At 49.6% G+C, this 18,981-nt stretch overlaps 1 protein-coding gene across 1 annotated transcript in view; it reads right to left on the reverse strand.

Moving 5' to 3' along the window:
• Nucleotides 1-18,981, reverse strand: part of ABCC1 (ATP binding cassette subfamily C member 1 (ABCC1 blood group)) — a 133,862-nt gene that overhangs the window by 74,339 nt on the left and 40,542 nt on the right. Inside the window, exons 3-6 of the mRNA XM_037067651.1 lie at nucleotides 15,927-16,052; nucleotides 12,115-12,252; nucleotides 10,773-10,898; nucleotides 486-547 (exon numbers count right to left, since the gene is read on the reverse strand). Of these exons, the coding sequence (XP_036923546.1) occupies nucleotides 486-547; nucleotides 10,773-10,898; nucleotides 12,115-12,252; nucleotides 15,927-16,052 (452 nt within the window). The remainder of the gene's footprint in view (nucleotides 1-485; nucleotides 548-10,772; nucleotides 10,899-12,114; nucleotides 12,253-15,926; nucleotides 16,053-18,981) is intronic.

Raw genomic sequence — 18,981 nt, forward strand, 5'->3', positions numbered from 1 at the left:
GGTAGGAGGGATGCACAGAAAGAAAAGGAGGGGAAGGGAGCTTATCAAAGTGTTGACTGAGTCACCTCTGGTGCTTTAGTCATTGATTTATGCATGTTTCTCCCACCCACATTTCTCACGGTGCACATGTAGTACATTCCTAATGGTGAGGGGTTTGAAACAATGCCAATAATAATAATTACTCCTAATGTAAAAAATACCCAGCTCCCAAGTGAAGCCAAGAGCATTGTCATGAGCACGTTCTGGATACTCTCCACAAAGCAGGCACCTTCTAACTGCCCCCGGCCAAGCTGTCCACAGAGGCTTCACTGCTTTATACTTCATGCAGTTCCAACGTTCGTGAATGTGGCAACAGGGTCAGTGTCTCTGAGACCCCTGTCCAGGGCAGGCACACTCAGGACACAACCCTGCCACCCACTCCCCGTCTCCCTCAACCTCAAAGCCCCCTCCCCTGCTGCACCTGAGGCCCGAGGGCCAGGCCTTACCCTGTGATCCACCAGAAGGTGATCCTGGAAAGGAAGGATGCGCCGGATTCTGGGCAAGGGTTCTGGTGGAGAGAAAACACGGGGTGGGGACAAAAAGGGAAATGAGTGATTCAACTTCTTACCTATGACAGCTCTTGCCAGGGAGCTATCAGAGAACCAGTCTTCCTCCCAAAGGGCCAGCAGCTATGCTCATGCCACTGATTTGCACCCTCAAAGGTCTCTCCTGAGACCCAGTGGCCTTAAATAAACAAGTGGCAGCTCCTCCACCTTCACCCAGCAAATATTTCTGAGTGTCCACTATGTGCAAAAATGGTACAGTGCCTTGTCTTATATCCCCACAGCAGCCCAATGAGCACGGTGCTACTGCCACCCCCACTTCGTTCCGTGAGTTCTTTCATTCATTCATTCATTCAACAAATATGGTCTGAGCATCTTCTATGTGCTTAGCACCATGTATACCAATCTCAGCAAATAGACACAGACCCTCCCTTTAGGAAGCCCAGGACACACCAGGGTGGTAGTGGTAACAACAACAACAATACCTGCTAACATCTTCTACTAACCAGCTCTGTTCTGAGAGCTTTACCTAAATTATCTCATTTAGTCTCCAGAACTACCCAACAAAGCAGGTAAAAAAGCATCAGCCTCGTTTTGTAATAAAAGAAACTGAGGAGCACAGTGTGAAATGCCTGGTCCGTGGTCCCCAGCGAGAAGTGGCAGAAACATGGTGTGAGCTCCAGGCAGGGCCCGGAGAGAGACATTCAGAAATGATCTCATGAACAAACACAAAACCACACCTGCGATGGGGATCACACCCTGAAGGGTTGTCACTGGGGTCACTGGTCATCTTCCTGGGCCCACAGTAAGAGAGCCGATAGGGGATGGGGACCGATCTAGTTGACGTAGGCCAGGGAAGGTGTGTTCCTGCGTGAGATGTCCCAGCTGAGGTATGAAGAGTGAGTAGAGGACAAGGAAAGGGAAGAGGCAAGGCGGTCCCAGCAGTGAGAGCAGTGTGTGCAAAGGCCCAGTGGTATACTCCTCCAGGGACCAAGAAGGGGTCTGGGTAGTCTCCACCGGAGGCCACATAAGGAATTCTGGTCTTCACCCTAAGGGCGAGGGGAATCAGGGACAGATTCTCAGCAAGCTTCCAATGAACCTCTTTCCTAAGCCACAAAGATGAGCTCCAGCTGATCAACACACAGACGAGGAAAAGGAAGCAGCACGGAGCCTCGAGGCTGCACACAGGGCAGGCAGGCTCTCGGTGCGGACCCATTCAGGCCTAATTTCTGAAACACCAGCTTCAATGAAGGGGGTCACCATGCAGTGATGAGCCCGTCAGCTGAAGGCAGTGCTCAAGGTTCCAGCAGTTTCCAAAGATGAGGCATTGAGAAAACCCTCAACCCAAGCCACTTTCCATCTGGGTGGGAGTACTTCTAGAAAACACCGTACCTGTCCCTCACCAAAGATTCTGACTAAGCTGGTTTGGGGAGGGACTGGGATATCTGAGTCTTTGTTTTTAAACCCCCGAATCTCCTTAGCAAAGTGGCTGGGCAGGAAATGTACAAGCTAAGCCTAAAACACCTTGTAATGCCCAACGCCAAGGAAACTAAAGCTGAGGAGGATTGCTAAGAGTTCTCGGAAGCCACTAGGAGGGGCTCCCGAGAGCCCAACAAGGAAGGGGTAATCTGAGATTCAATAAGGACAGTAAATAGAATGGACTGAAACACACCGCATGTTTAAATACACAACTCCATACTGATACTGAAAAAAGGACCACCTCTTGGTGTCAGTGATGAAAAGATGCTGGTGAACCAAGCCGTTGTTTTGAAAACAGAAAACGGGTAAGAAACCAGTACTTTCCCCATCTTTCCTAAATGACCTACACCAGTGGGGGACCAAAGAGATGAGAGGAAGCGTCTCTGCCTACAGACAGTCCAGCTGATAAGGAAAGGAATGATATAACACAAAAGAATGTACCACATTGCAACCAATGGAGTACTATTTGATGATATTAAACAATTATTACTAACGTTTTTAGGCCAGATAATGGTTGTACTGTTTAAAATACTTATCTTTGAGACACTATCATTGGGGCAAATTGAGTGAATGTACACAGGAATTCTACTATTTTTGCAACTTGGTGAGTCATGTTATTTCAAAATAAAAAGTTATTAAAAATTTAAAATTCCTTATCTTTCAGAGATACAGACTGAAATCTTTGCACATGCAATGCAAGATGAAGAGTCCGTGGCAGTCCAGCGTACCATGCTGTCCACTTGTGTACACATGTGGAAGTCTCCATCGTGATAAGTCTCTCCAGTGACTCAAACACAAGTCCCGGACTGAGAACCAGCATGCTCCACTCTGGGGCCACAAGGCCTGCGTGCCCTAGAATCGCCCTGGTGCCCAGGGTCCCGAGCCAGACCAACTAGATCAGGACCTCTGCGGTGAGGCCCTGCATCAGTATACTTTCAATACAGTACGTCAGGTGCAGCGGGCACAGACCTCCACTTCAGAGCAACCTAAAGCAGAGTCAGTTCAGACTGTGGAGCCAGAGAGACCTGAGTTCAAACCCCAGGCCTGCCATTGGGCTAGTTGAATGACATTGGACAAGACTTGTCACCTCACGGCCTGTTTTCCCATCTGGGAAACAGGAGCAGTCGGTCCTACTGCTCAGTCTACTTTACAGGACTGTAAGCAGGAACAAGTACAACGAGGTCCAGGGGACTGTGTTATAAGCTGGAACTCTTCCAGCAGAAGGTAGCAATATTATTCATGGAGGAGGTCTGGTATTCACCCTGTGGGCTGTTTGGTTGTTTTCCGGAAGTGGGTGGGTTACTGGGGATCACAAAGGCACTTCACCTGTAGCCCAATCCCTACCCTTGCGAAAGGCTAAGCAGTGCTGGAAGAGAAGGGCAACGGAATGGGGCCGAACTGCCAATTACTCATTTATATTTTGAGCAAATATTTAGGGAGGACCCGCCTATATGCCAGGAGGCAAGTAAGGGATGGGGACAGAGCCAGGAATAAGAGAGCAAGGTCCCTGTCCCACATACAATGTCCCAACTGAGGAGGAGATGGACAGGAAGCAAACCAATATGCAAATAAATATATAACTATACATGATGAGAGCTGCAACAAAGGGGGGGAAAACCAGGATACCAGAGAGAGAGGGGGTGGGGGAGCAGGGGCGGCACACGTGTGAAGAGATGGCTTAAGTCCCAGCTCTGCCACTTACTAGCCGTGGGATCCTGGACACGTTACTTGGTGATGAGATTGAATGAGATGAAGCATATTAAGCACTTAGTGGCTGGCACAGAGTAAAAGCTCAAGAAGTGGTATCAGTAGTATCAGTATAGATAGGAACAGTAAATGGAATGACAAGGCCTTCCACTGCTGGCAGGCCCACGACACATCGAGCACTGGACCAGATGCTCCACCACTGAGCAACAAAGTTTAATTGGGACACGGTGATGCTCACTCATTTACAAACGTCCGTGGCTGCTAGGAGCAGAGTTCACTAGTTCAGACAGAGACCATATAGTATGCAAATATTTACTATCTGGTTCTCTGCAAAAAATGTTGGCTGACCTTTGCTCACACCAAACCTCATATACACCCAAGGACATCATGGTTATTACAGGTGAAACTAGAACCCAGGCTTTCTTCAGTCTTGGCATCGGCGTACTGAAGTTAAACCTTGCACACAAAGGTATCCGGCTGAGGGGGAAGTGGGAGCTGAAATGCACTCTGTGCCCAGCTCAATGAGGCCAGCAGGTCCTAGGCCAGGGAGGGGCTCCAGCAGCTTCAAAGAAGCAGGGTCTGTCTCAAACTCATCCACCCAGCGGTGGGGGGTAGGTAAGTCCCCCTCCTCATAGAGGCAGGGTACAAACAGCAGAGATGTTAGGCATAACCCACAAGGGCCTCACAAATCCTGGCCTTCTTTCACAATCAGGCAAGTCCAGCTGTGGGTCCAGAATGAAGCAGCCTGTACCACCGAGGTCGAACGTGTCCCCTTCATACCCAACTGCACACAGATAAGACCGTAAGAAATGATGGCCCAGAGGGGAAACATTAATCCTCCCTCCACTCCCTGTGAGGAAGTTTGCCCTGCAAATTCAGTAAGGCCAGGTAATTACCATGAACATTCCAGTTTCTAATTTGTACACTCCAACAGCTTTGCCAAATTCGTCTCCCCAGCCCACCTCCCTCCAAGTGATCCAAACACAGATTTTCAGATTACTGGAAGTCTGGTCGGCTGACACAGAGTCCCCATCACCAACACAGAGAAGGAAATACTGTAACAACTTGGGAGCCACTTTCAGGAAGTCCCTATCTGACGTGAAAGGCCTCATTTCATAACAGACAACTAGAGTGCTTACAAAGCCAAGAATTGATAAAAAGAAGAAGAAAGGACTAATGGACGAGGTTCCAGAGAGCAGACCAGTCAGCCCAAATCAAGCGAGTGTTTTGCTGTAATGCGGTAAGCACAGAGGCAGAGCTGCCAGCTTGGGGTTTCTGGACTCTGACACTGAAATGGACTAATTCCTGACCCAGGGCAGAGTTTCATTAACTGGTCTCCCATTCACTTAGAAATGAGAATAATTCACACACGTCCTGGCTTAAGGCAGAAGGAGAGCAAGCCTGATTTATGCAAACAGGGCTGTTTTCTTTGGCATCTTTATGCGGCTCCCTCATCTTTATGCAGTTATCTGGCCAGAAACTGTGCCTATTAAAGCAACTGGATACAAGAGCCCCAGCACTGGTTTTTTAACTACTACTCATTTACCTCTCACATGGTGCCCTTTGAGGATCTCTTCCAGGCCCCCACACTTTTTCTGGTTTTGATTCTGCTTTTAGTTTGCTTGTTGGCCAGTGACTTCCACTCTGCACTGCCTAAATGCCCAGGAATAAGGGCTGAATAAACAGCAGTATAGCTTTGAGCAGGGGTTTTGAATGTGCCCCCATCACCAGCATCCACGGTGCCTGGGAATTGATTAGAAATGCAAATACTGGGGCCTCAGCCAGATCTGCTGACTCAGGGGTGCTGGGGCTGGGACCCAGTGAGCTATGTTTTAACAAGCCCTCGACTGATGCCATGCCCACTCAGGCATTCGAACCCAGACGAAGGGCTCCCAGGTCCAGATTTGTGACTTAAGCAAGACACCTCACCACTCTGACCCTCGGGAAGATTCATAGTCCAGTCTCATTGGGTTGCTTGCGGGATTAAATCAATCAACAAATAAAGACAGCACACCAGGCTGCTATCGTTTTTCCTGGTTGGAATAATTTACATGCCCAACAATAAAAGAGATTTGTTGCTACAACTTATAGCACTGTTGGTTTTTGTTGGCTCTGTTGCTCGGAGCTGTGCAAACCACCTACGTGCTCAGGACCACAGTTTCTTCTACTGGAACACACACTGCACGCACGCCACCCATGACCTCATCCATCTCCTCCTGGATGCTGATGCTGCCGTGCACACAGGGTCCCTGTCCAGTTCAACTCTCCACTCTACCTGCCTGGGTTACTACAATGGCTTCCTAAGTGCCACCAGCCATTCCATGTCCCAGGAGTCCTCTTCTAGTCTTTAGCTGGAGGGATCCCAACCAGGGTGTGTCATTCCCCAGCTGAAAAATCCATCAAGTCAAAATTCCCAGTCCTTATAGACGGCCCCTGGCCCATCCTACCCACGCAGAATCCACACCGTCCCCACTCACACATCCCAGCCCATCCCCTGACCTCTGCACCTGCTGGTTCCCCTACCAGGAGCACGTTCCCACCTGCCCTCTGGCCTTCACCGTCATTAGCCTGACCAGGCCTCTCCTTTCTTGGACTCAGGCCTCCACTGCCCTGGATGCTGGCCCTGGAGCCCCCAGCACTTCCCTGCCTCAGAGCCCCACTGTCTAGCCTGAAGCTCCTGGCTCATGGGCCTGCTGCCCCGCCCCCACACCTCTCAGAGCAGCTGTCAACATCTGCTCATTTCTAGGTCCTCCGAGCCCAGCTCAGCCGCTGGCCCAATGCTGAATTAGTATGACTAAGTGGCCAGAAGCACACATGAGAGAGGACTTTAAAAAATGGTGTTTATAATGCTTTCATAAACAGTCTGAACCCAGCCATTGTCTCGAGCAGGAGACGGGTAGAGACCAACCACAAAGGGGCAGGGGAAAACTGCCCAGGGTCCTGCTAATGCTCTGTATCTTGAGAGAGGCTTAAGTTACTCATTTATCAAAACCTCACTGAATGATACTAAGATTCAGGAATGTCACTGTATGTAAATTTTACTTAAAAAAAAAGTGAACTCTAGCTAGTGATTTGCATGATGAAATGTTTGGGTGAGGATACTTAAGTATTTCAAGGAAGTTTCAGGTATCAAAAAAACTAGTGGGCAGGCTAGCTGGCTGGCTATGTGATAAAGCAGTTTAGCAAAATGTAAACTGTACAAATCTAGTTGGGGGGTGGATGGGTTCTCCCTGTGCAAGTCTTTCAACTTCTCTGTAACTGTGAAATGTTCATAGTACCAGGCTGGGGAAGAAATGTTTCGTATTCATGGATCAGGCTAAAAATGCCTCTTACTCCAAATGAGCTGAGAGGCCTGTGGATGGGGAACCACCCCTGCCCACCCCGGGATCTTGTTAAAACGAGAGGGAGACAGTAGGGCTCAGGACACTGAAGACACTGCATGTCCAGTGAGCACCTGGGAACACCAGCGCTGCTGGTCTGGGGACCCCACTGGGAGAAGTGCGGGTCTGCTGTGCGGGCCATGTCTGACCATGATGCTCCCAAACGCAAATGAAAACCCCCTCCTCCAACCCTAAGCAGTAGCGTCAGGGCCAGGAAGATAACGGACCAGAGGCTGGGCACAGGAAGGAGCCTGGGTCAGCCATGCTCAGCTGCGCCCAGTCAGGAGCCTGCAGGACTGAGGGGAGCAGCCCTGCCAAGAAACCAGGGCCAGAATAGACCGTGTCCCGCAAGGGCAGGCTGCCTGGTGACTCAGCAGAAGGGAGCCTGGAGAAGCCAAGAGCAGCTGGCTCTCACCCGGGCCTCGCCTTGCCCAGGCTACCTCAGGGTTTGAGGACAGGCGGCAGTGGTTGCTGCTATTGGGACAGGAGGGAAGCAGGGGCTGGCCTCTCCCATCTTGTGGGGTCCAATGTGATAGTAGCTCTGAGGGCGACAGGGAGACAGGCAGAGAAGGCACTCACAGTGTCCCCCGCTCCTCAGGTCTAGGGCGGGGAGCAGGGCAAGGCATCAAGTGGCGCCTCAACCACTCTCCAGACGCTGAGGTCCTGGATGGAGGGGCAACTGGCCCAAAGTCCCCAGTCCGAAAGTTTCGTGACCTGCTTCCCTGCCTTCATCTCAATTGCAGTTCCACAGTCTCGGTATTTGCCTGGGGACCTGCGTGCGTAACAGCTGTCTCCCCTGAGACCAGAAGCTTCCCAAGGGCACATGGCGGGCAGTTTTCCAAAGATGGCCAGACATGATCTGCCATCTCCCGTGCTGGCTGCACAATGAGATCAGCCCACTCCCCCATCGGAAGCTGGGTCTGTGCCCCCGCCCGCCCCACTGCTCCCAAGCAGACTTTCGTGATTGCCTTGATCAAGAGAGTAGGGCAAGGGTGACACCACGTGACACTGGGACTGGATCAAAAAAGGTGACAGAGCTTCTACCTGGCTCTGTCTCGAACACTCAGTTGCCCTCCTGTGAGGAAGCCGGGCCACACAGGGAGACCACAGGTTGCTGCCACGCCCAGCGGAGGCCTGGCCAGTGGCTGAGCTCACCACCCACCCGTGAGTGAGGAGGCCACACTCGAGCCCCTATAACCATTGGGCTGAAACTGTAGGACAGTCCCCCAGAGAGACCCACTGAGCTGAGCCTGGCCACACCCACACCTGGGAGACACAATAAACTACTGTTGTCGATGCAACTGAAGTCAGGGCGGTCTGTGAGGGAGCAACAGGCAACCGCAGCAGGGCATGCACACCCCTATTTCCCACACCACTGGGCCCCCAGAACTAAGGATGAGATACAACAGACACTTAATAAACGTCTGTTGAAGGGATAAAGGAACTAAGGTGGGATTAAAACGCAGGGTTTGCCCAACTCCAAAATGAAGCTTCTCTTCCATCACACATGCTGCCTCCACCGTCAGATTTAGGGTACAAGCTACAGTCTAACAGCCCACTTCTGAGCTTCAATTCCTAAAACAGAAAAAGGACTGGGGAGAAGAGTTGGGGTGTCCCAGCCCCCCACTGCCCAGCCACCAGCTCCCAGAGCTGCGCACGGCAGGCCACCCCAGAGTGGCAGGTCAGGCCCCAGGCCCAGGCTGCTGGGAACACAGAAAACACAATGGGAGGAGGAAGTCTGCGCTGTGAGCCACCTCCCTGCACCCACGCCCAGAAAAGGAGTGGAAGGAACTCGATCCCAATTCCCAGAGAGGACCTGAAATTCCCTCCCTAACAAAGCACCCAAGATGGTCCACTGTGAGAGGGCTGCTCTTCAGGTCCCAGAGGCAGCCTGGGAGGTCAGATGCCCCCCGCGCCAGCCTGTCAGCCCCACCTGGACTCAGAGGAACCCAGGGTCTGCAGCCACTTGGGGGGCGGGACTTGTTTGGTGGGATTCCCAGCTCCATAGAACAGCCTGACAATTAATACACATTTCCCGATAGGGACACTCCATGGCCACACATCCACACACACACACTTTACCACATATCTACATACAAAACATGAACATAAAAATATGAATATAGGCACACCCACAAACATGCACACATGCATCTACATATACAAACATGCACACATGGGCACAAACACAGTTGCGTGAACACACAATTTGCTAATTTCTCCAACCCAGTTCTTCCTTGAGCAGGGAAATCCAAAACGGGGCCTTTCAAGACACACCAGGACACGGGCAGCAACCTCCTCCTCTGCTGCTGCCCCAAGTCCCTGATCACTGACAAAGGCAGCCTCAGCCTCTTCTGAGGCTCAGGTCAGACCCAGCAGAACGACAGCAGCTGAAAGCTGCTCCTGCTGCAACTTCACCGTTAACAACTAACTGACCGGATATGAACAAAGCACCAAAGAAATGCTCCAAAGGCTTCCTGCCCCTCTCAGAATAAAACCCACGCAGCTCATCTGGCCTACAGATAACTGTCCCCACCTTGCAGATGCCACCTCTCAGCCCTCTCCTGCCTCGCTGCTCCAGCCACACTGGCCTATCCTACTGTTCCCTCAACATGACACGGCAGTTCCTACCCCAGGACCTTTGCACTTGCCAACACTCGGCCTGGAATGCTCTTTCTCTGGGTATTTGCTCAGTTGGCTCCTTCATTTCTTTATGTCTCTGCTGCAGTGTGGTTTCCTGCAGGAGGCCTTCCATGATTGCTCATCAAAAACTGCACATGACCCCTGACCACCATCTCCAGTTCCTTTCCCTGCTTTTTTCTTCTTAGCATTTATCCCACCTGACAGATACATGGGTCCTGGCTTACCGTTTGCCCCCACACATGACAACCTAAACTTCAAGTGGGCAAGAAGTCTGCTTTACTCATTGCTACAGCCCTGTGCCCAGATCAGGGCCTGGCACTCGGCATTGACTAGAAGGGGGAAGGAAGAAAGGGAAGGAGAGAAGGAGGGAGAAAGAGGGAAGGAAAGAATGGAAGGAGGAGAAGGAAAGGAAGGGAGAAAGTAGAGAGGCAAGGGTGACAATGCCTGTGTCCCCTTTTATTCTCCCAGCAGGAAGAGTGGCCATCTCCACCTGTCCCCTGATTTCTTTCTGCACGTACAGGATTTCCTTCAAACTGACAGGACAGACCAAAGGACTCAAACTCAAATCCTTCAGGGTCCAGGCATATACCTAGATGAAAGAAGCAAGACTATACAATACATTAGGGAGTGGTGGGGACTGCGGTAAACTAGGGCAACGCTGCCATGTGGGAGAATGGCTCTGACACTGCCTCAACTTCTATTTTTTCTAGAAAACCTGGACAGTTAGAATTTACATGAAACTTCCTGATTTTTTAAATGTCTGTTCACATTTTCTAAAATTACTCTGCCAACCTAATGAGAAACCCTGCAGGCCTGCAAGGCACAGCAATTCACAACAATGAATCAGATTCCCTCCTCAGGCTTCCCTACCCAGCCACATCTACAGTTCAGTCTTTCCGTGTCAAGTATAGCTGTTGATACCTATCTCCAGGTGTTTGAGATGGAATGAGATCCCAGACGGACAACACTAGCCAGCACTGTACAATGCTTCTTTCTTGAACACATTCGTGATCACACTTACGGGGTCGTTGACGGTTTCAGAGAACAGGGGCGAGCGGTCTGAGAAACAGGACAGGATGAGCTGAGTCAGCACAAGACAGAAGTAAATGTAGAAAGTGACATCCCGAAACACGTCGACTTCACTGTCCTAAATATGAGGGCAGAGGAGGAAAAGAACATCATTTTCTGGAATTACCTTGCAGAGGCCGGGAGCGGGCTGCACAAAGTCCACCAGCTCAGCACACAGGCCTGGTGACAAGCTTCCCCACCCGGCCCCACCCTACCCCCCTGCAAGTCAGCACCAGAGAGGTGGTTCCATCACAGTGTGGCCAACACCACCTGTGGAGGGCAGCCCCCATGGCGGGAGGAGGCCCGGGGTTGGGAAGCAGACCCACATGCAAGCCTGTCTCTGCTCATACTGGCTGTGGGACCTCGTCACCTTAGTTAAACCTCTCCATGTTTCAGTTTCCCACCTATTTACAGGGGTGATTTTACCTCCCAGAGAACACTTAGCAGTGTGTGGAGACACTTCTGTTTGTCCTAACTGGCACCCAGCGAGGGGAGGTCAGCGATGTCCCTAACATGCAACAAAGTACAGGACAGCCCCTGACAACAAAGATGTCTCTGGCCCAAACGTCAGTTTTTGCTGAGGCTGAGAAACCCTGGCAGAGTAATTGTGTGAAGTCAAGATGATTCATGAAAAGAACCCAGCCCTCCACCTGGCACTCTGAAAACACAAACTCAGTAAATGTCAGCTGCCAGCACTGTTAAGGCAGTGTGCTGTGCCCTGCAGGTGCTCGGTGAGGGCTCCGTTTCTTTTCCTCCCTTTGCCTGATGCCAGGTCCTGATCAGCTCAGAGATGGGAGGCAGCAACAGGATAGTCTGAAAGCACATGCTCCTCAGAATTCCTGGGAGCAGCATACGGCAGCCAGCGTGAACCGCTTCCCAGCCCGACGAGCCACTGCCAGCACCAAGGTAACCCAGGATGACCTAGGGCCCCCTGGGGGAGCAGCCGCTCTGCAAATACTGCTCCCCGTTTGGCTCTGTTCCAGACTGAAGACATCTGGAGCTGACTTCCCTTGCTGTTTATTGCTGACGCAGGCTCACGGGGTGGTGTGCCTCGGCCTGTGGATCCCGCCCCGGGAGGACCCACATGGGCTCCTCAGAACTACACAGACAAGCAGGGCAGTGAGAAAAGAAGGCTACAGAACAAAGGCTGTGGAGGCAGGGAAATCCCCAGGGAAGAAGCCAGGCCCATGTGGTGCCCATCTCCCGGTTCCCCTGGCAGAGTGTGATTTCCCAAAGGAACAGGCATCTCTCCCAAGGGCCCCCGCAGGAAGCTGCAGAGTGAGGCCACCACTTACCTCTTTTAAGGCAGTCATGATTTTGGATCTCAAGATGGCAAGGGCACATAGTAGGGCTACAAGCCAGAATGTGAGCATGATCCCTGAGGACTGGACTCCCTTCCTTCTCTCAAGCTGAATTAAAAAGGTAGCAAGCAGCTAGAAGAGAAAAGCACACAATAGGAGTTGTCAGGAGAAGGCCAGGACCCCAAAGCCCCCTTGGTCCCCAAGGCGCCCACAGTCCAGAGGCCTGGAAGACATTGGGCCTGGAGTAGGGCTGCCCTTAGCCCATTGCTACAAGAACAGCCTGGGAGAGGACTTGGCTCCAGTTCCAGCTCTGCTCTTGCCCTGCTGGGTGACCATGAGCAAGTCACCAAACCCCTCTGAGCCTCCACTGCCTCGCCTGCAAAATGGAGTTGATAACAGCACCTAGCTGGATGGCTGTGAGACTTTAATGAGATCATGTATAGACTGGGGGTTGAAGGGGGCAGCTCAGTGTAGAACAGAATGGGCACACTTTTTCTTAAAAGACCAGACAGAAAATATTTTGGGCTTTATGGGCCACAGAGTTTCTGTCACAACTACTCAATATTGCTACTGTAGTGTGAAAGCAGCCCCAGATGATACGTGAATGAACAGACATGGCTGTGTGCCAATAAAACTTTACTTGCAAAATGAGGCGGTGGGCTCACCTTTGATGTAGAACTGGAAAGACTTGTTCAAATTCCCCCTGGTCAACAGTGGTAAAACTGCACTTTCTGGAGCATCTGCTACCTTCGCCTCAGAGGCAGCATTCTCATGCACTAACTCAATGTACCCGCCGCAGCCCCGAGAGCGGAACTGTGGTTTGCACTCAAGGAAACGAGGTTACTTAATCTGCCTACAGTCACACATCTTACAAAGGAAGTTAAGGATACATTAACAGAGAAACACATGTATTTTTGTTTTTTATCTTTTGATAACTGTACTTAAATACAATTGGTTTCCCAGTCCAAATGTCCTCCAACAAAAGAATGGAAAAGAATGGGTGGTGAAACCAGATAATCTTAAAATGCTCAGCAATTCAAAAAAATCTTTGGATGCACTCAACGTGGTTGAGCCACAGGTGCTCTGAAGTCAGCTCCGATGGCCCCAGCTTGTGTGGTTCTATCCATGGGACGTTCTGGGAAAAGCGAAGTGATGGGGTCAGATAACATGTCAGTCCCCGGGGAAGGGGCGGAGGTGGAGCCCAGCAACAAAGGAGCAGCAGAGGGAACCTATGGGGGTGACGGAACTGCTCTGCATTGGGGAAGTGGCAGTTACAAGAGAGGATGTGCTTATAGATTAAACCTCAAATATCACTGTACGGCACAAAATCTTCCTATACTTACCCGCATGTGCCTGGTTTCCTTTGTAATCCTATATATTTTAAGAACACCATTCTGAGAAGGTGATCAGACTAGCAAAGGAGAAAGGGGTCCATGGCACAAAGGTTTAGAATCCAGCATTGGGAGGGAAAAACAACACTTTTATCCTGAAGCTCAAGGTCCCTCAGAGCCAGGCCTCTGCCATCGCGGCTCCCCTCCCTCAACCTCTCCACCCGAGCCACACGGGCCAACTCTCAGCGTCTGCCTCCAGCCCCAGCACTTTGCATGTGCTATTCCCACCAATGGCCGGCCCCAATGGCCAGCCCTCTACTCACGGTCCCTTCAACTCTTTAACGTCCTGCTCATCCTTCAGGCCTCAGCTCCGTCACCCTTCCTCCCTACCCTCCAGGGGTGTCCTACCTTTTGGCATCTCTGGGCCACACTGGAAGAAGAGTCATCTTGGGCCACACATTAAATACATTGTGACACGTAATCACAAAAACACCTCATAATGTTTTCAGTAAATTTACGATTTTGTGTTAGGCCACGTTCACAGCCATCCTGGGCTGCACGAGGCTGGCGGGATGTAGGTTGGACACCCTGGCATCTAGAGCAAACCAGGTTCACCTAACTTCACTCTCACAGCAATCTGCACACAATAGTTTGTGCCCTTTTTTGGGAATCATTCACTGAATGTATGTTTGCTCAGCTGGACTGCACACTTCCTGAGGATAGGCAGTGTCGGTTTCATCTTCAACTTCTGGCATATATTAGGAATAAGAAATATCTGCTGACAGCCTGACATCTCATATTCCAAGTGTCTACACATTCCAGTCCCCAGGGGAGTCAGAATGTTCCTGCCACAGGAATAGCAGGGCTGGTCCTTCATCCTGTCATGGAACCCTGAGGAGAGAAACTGAGGACCTCTGGGCCAGTTCACCCCTTGGCCAGCCCAGCTCAGAGCCCCAGGGGGCATGAAGCCCAGTGACCCTCAGCCCATCACACCTGCGTCTCCAGCAACACAGGTAAAGGCATGAATGAAGAGTCAAAAAAACTAAGAACGGGGAAAGTTAAGGGAATGAGCTATCCAGCCCAAAGCGGTCCATCCTGACACCCCCTCGCCAAAACGCTGAGCCCAAGACCTCCAGGCCAGCAAGACCAAGCCCTTTACTTCCCCTAATACATTGATGGAGTGCTTACTGCATGTCAGGCATGGTGCCAGGCTCTGGGGGACACAAAGAACAATTAACAGAGAACACTGTGTTTGGGGGCTCTTTGCAAAGACAGATGCTGGAGCCAGAGAGCCTAGATATGAAGCTGGCTCTGGGGCTTACTGGCTGTGTGACCTTGGGGCCGTTCCATCAATTCTCTGTGCCTCAACCTGCTTATCTACAAAATGGGGGTAATGAGCAAACATACTTAAATGGACTAATATACAGAGGGATTAGGACAGTGCATGGCACAGAGCATGCACTGCTAATGGGAGCTGAGAAGATTCAGGATCCTTCAGACTCTGCTTCCAACTTGCCATTCTTGACCCACCTTGTTGCTTCCACTGTCTACCTCCTAACCAACCCCTGACCTTCTTGCTTCAAGGAAGGCTCACCACCCTCCCCTAGATACTCCCTTTTGTCCTCCAACCTTCCCTTGAACATACTGATTTCCCTGCTCCAAACATCCTGCCCCAAATGTGTTCCCTCCTCATTCTTCAACGCTCAAGGGCTATACTCACTGAGGACCTTCCAGGTTTCTCAAGGGACCTAAGTAAGGCACATGGTACTTCACAGGCCTGGCCCTTAATTCAGAGCATGTCATTGTGGAGAGCAAGGGCTAAAAGCATGGCCTCTGAGTGATCACCCCTCACTTGACCATGTATTAGCTGTGTGACCTTTAGCAAGGAGCATAACCTCTCTGTGCCTTAATCTGCTCACTGTAAAATGGAGACAAAGCAGTACCTATCTCACCGGTTGTTCTGAAAATCAGACATAATAAGTACCTAAGACATGCCAGCTGTAACAAAGCAGTCCCCCATTTACATCTCCCATTAGATAAGGGACTCCCATGGTGCAGGGCAGTTTCTCATTTAGTTTTGTATCCCACTCCTTATGCCAGAGCCTAAAAACTCCACAGGCCATTCGGTTCCAGGTAATTACCATAAATTACCGAGCCAGCCAGGGCAGGAACAGAGTATCCGGCAAGCACAACACAGGGTGGCACCTTCGCTCAGCCTCAGTGGCAGGGAGGGCAATAGGGCACAGCGGGGACAGTGACACACTAACTATGCAGGCCCTGTTTAAAGGCTGCAGTCACTCTAGGCCCAGCTGATTACTGCCCTGGAGGACTACAAGTCTACTTGTTACCAAACCTTTGCATTTTTCAAAAGAAGCCAGATCTCTGGATTTTTACTGTGAAATCATCTCATTTCTAAACATCAGCCACTGCTTTTGGTCTCCACAAGGGCCTGACAGCCAGCCAGCTCCTACTTACCATGGTGATGCCCAACAGGGTTGGGCTGACCAGAAATACCGGGGCCAGGAACTTGACCCAACTTCTTTCCCAGAAAGAGTAGAAGAGGTCTGCCCAGCAGACGATCCACAGCAAAAACCCCAAGGCCTGGAAGAGAAGTATAGACACGTCTTACAACGGACAGCACTGGAACTTCACCCTGCTCACAGCTCAGCCTCAGGGGACCAGCCAACCCCTACACCTTCAGCTACAGCCCCTAAACATATAGCCCATACCCTCTGGGACACAGAAGTGCTGACCAGGGTGAGCCACCACCTAAGCCATCTCGTGCTGGTCTGTATCCAGTACACTGTCCCCTCCCACCCCCCAGGCATGACAGTTTGTCTGGTCACTATTCACCCCAGCACCTGAAAACTCAAGAGCTCAGGCTAGAACTTGTCTATCAGCAGCCCCAGCAGAATAACAATTCATTCAACAATAGTCATCCAGCCACAATTAACTAGGGGCCTATTATGGGCTGCATCCTTCTCAAGGTGCCAAGGATCCAACAGACAAATGTGCCTGCCTTCACAGAGCTGAAGTTCTAGTGGAATGGACATAGGCAAGAGAGTAAGTGATATGAGGAAAAATAAAAGAGATCAGATAGGGCAGTTAGAAAAGGCCTCTCTGATCATCTGAGCAAAGCGCCAAAAATGAGTATGTGAGGAAAAGAACAAGTCAGGCAGTGAGAACAGCACGCACAAAGGCACAGGGGTAGAAACCCGCAGGTGGGTTTATGGCTGCTGTGGGGAGAGCAATGGGTGTGCAGGGGAGAGTGGAGGAGGAACCTGGAGCCAGATCAAGCTGGGCCACTGCAAGGACTCCTGGATTTTATTCCCCGTCGTGAGAAGCTACCGGAAGGTTTCTGAACAAGGCAAGGACAAGATCCAATTTACATTTTAAAGGCAGATGTTTTTCCCCAGGAAAAGTACCAAGTGCTCCCAGAGGTCTAAGAGGAAGACATCAGATCTAGCTTAGGTAGGAAAAACAGAGAGCATTTTGAGATAGGTTTGAACTATAGTACGAGCAAGACAGGTTTGAATGGCAATATAAGCAAAGGGACAGCGTCGGTAAAATCATTCAAGTTTTCCTGTTTACTGACAGTGTATGGAAATATGTCTTTGGAAATGTGCCTTTAAAATAGTGCTGAGAGCTATAGTTATAAAGTCTAAATGATCCCTAGAGAGTTTTACTGCAAACCTGATGATACTCAGGCAATGGCAAAGCCACGCCAAGTTACGGGCACCAGCCTTTCTGGCTCCTAGGCAGTTCGCCCTACATACTAGCCTTCTCACTTCTGAGGTTCAAATTAGCGCCTTGAAAATTATTTGTCACATTTCATTTTTCAGCATACACTGGATCACTTGAAAACTTACATCCTCAGAGGCCAGGGATCTCCTCCAGCGTCAGTGTGTAGCAGAGACTAACTCCACAATAAATGGAATTCATTCCACACATGCTTTGTTCAAGCACAATTACTAAGTAGCCTATTTCACAAAGGCCTTTTTTAAATGTCAATATGACGAGGAAGTTTTCATTTGCTACGTCAACCATGGTTTCAGAATTTACCTTTTTGAACAAGCTGATGTCAGAATCTGAAAAATGAACTAAGAACCTTGTGTAACAAATTAAGACGTGTGAACCCATGTTTATAAAGCATGGATTTTGCAAAGAACACACATAGAAAACAAAAACAAAAAATTACTGAGATACCTGCCAAGTTGACAGGAAAAAGTGGAACGAGGAGTGTGATCTATACATACTCTTTACACATCTTCCCCTCAGATGGCTTATACTTGTAAGGGGAAAACCAGTAACTGTACCATGCAGACACCAAATGCCACTTTGACCAAATGGTCAAAATTCACCCCATGGATGAGCTGGTTACCCTGCAACCCTAGAGGTAACAGTCTGAGGACACAACGTCCCTCTGGTGGTTTTCCGGCCAGACAGGAGTCGCCTGAATCCAATCATGAGGGAACATTACACAAGCCTGAGCTGAGAACTCACTCTAAAACGACTGGCCCGTGTCAGCCATGTCAATGTCATCAAAGGCAGAGAGAGGAGGTCTTCCGGATTAAAGAAAACTCAACAGGCTACGTGATTCCCTGCAATACGTGACTTTGCACTGGATTCTGAAGTGAGGAGAAAAATGCTCCAAAAGAAGTATTGGGACGATTGGCACAACTGGAGTATGAACAGTGTTTTCTTTTTTTTTTTAAGTGCCCACGTTAAACTTCCTGAATTTAGTAACTGTATATTGTTTCATTAGGAGAATATGTATGCTTTGAGGAAAGATGCACTGAAGAATTAGGGCGCAAAGGGGCATGGTAGCTGTGACCTATTCTCAAATGATTCAGTAAAAATAAATAATGTGTGTATATGGAGAGAGCAAACACAAATGATAAAATAAATAGAACAAAATGGTAAAAATCAGTGACTATGAGTAATGGGTGTAACAGGGCTGGAGGGAGTTCTTGGTATCATTCTTGCAACTTCTCTGTAGTTTGAAATTATTTCAAGATAAAAACTCCCTTTTGCCTTCTTATCTTTTAAATTATAGCTGACATACAATATTACATTAGTATTGGGTATACAACATCATGATTCCCCATTTCTATACCTTATAGCGTGATCACCATGTGTCCAACAATGATCTGTCACCGCACAAAGTCATTTCAATATCACTGACTGTATCCCTTATGCTGTACATTATATTCCATGACTTATATATTTTGTAATTGGAAGTTTGTACTTCTTATTCCCCTTCACCTTTTTTGAAATTATTTTTTATTTTTCAATTACAGTTGATGTATAATATTAGTTTCAGGTGTACACCCCAGTGATTAGACATTTATATCACTTAATGAAGTGATCACCTTGCTAAATCTGGTAACCATCTGACAACACACATATGCATAGTTCTTACAGTATTATTGACTGTATTCTCTGTACTGTACTTTACATCCCCGTGACTACTCTGTAACCCCCAATATGTATTTCTAGATCCCTTCACCTTTTTCACCCAATCCCCCAA

The sequence above is a fragment of the Sturnira hondurensis genome, unplaced genomic scaffold, assembly GCF_014824575.4.
Source record: "Sturnira hondurensis isolate 20B ecotype Veracruz unplaced genomic scaffold, ASM1482457v3 Scaffold0017394, whole genome shotgun sequence".
Taxonomy (NCBI): Eukaryota; Metazoa; Chordata; class Mammalia; order Chiroptera; family Phyllostomidae; genus Sturnira; species Sturnira hondurensis.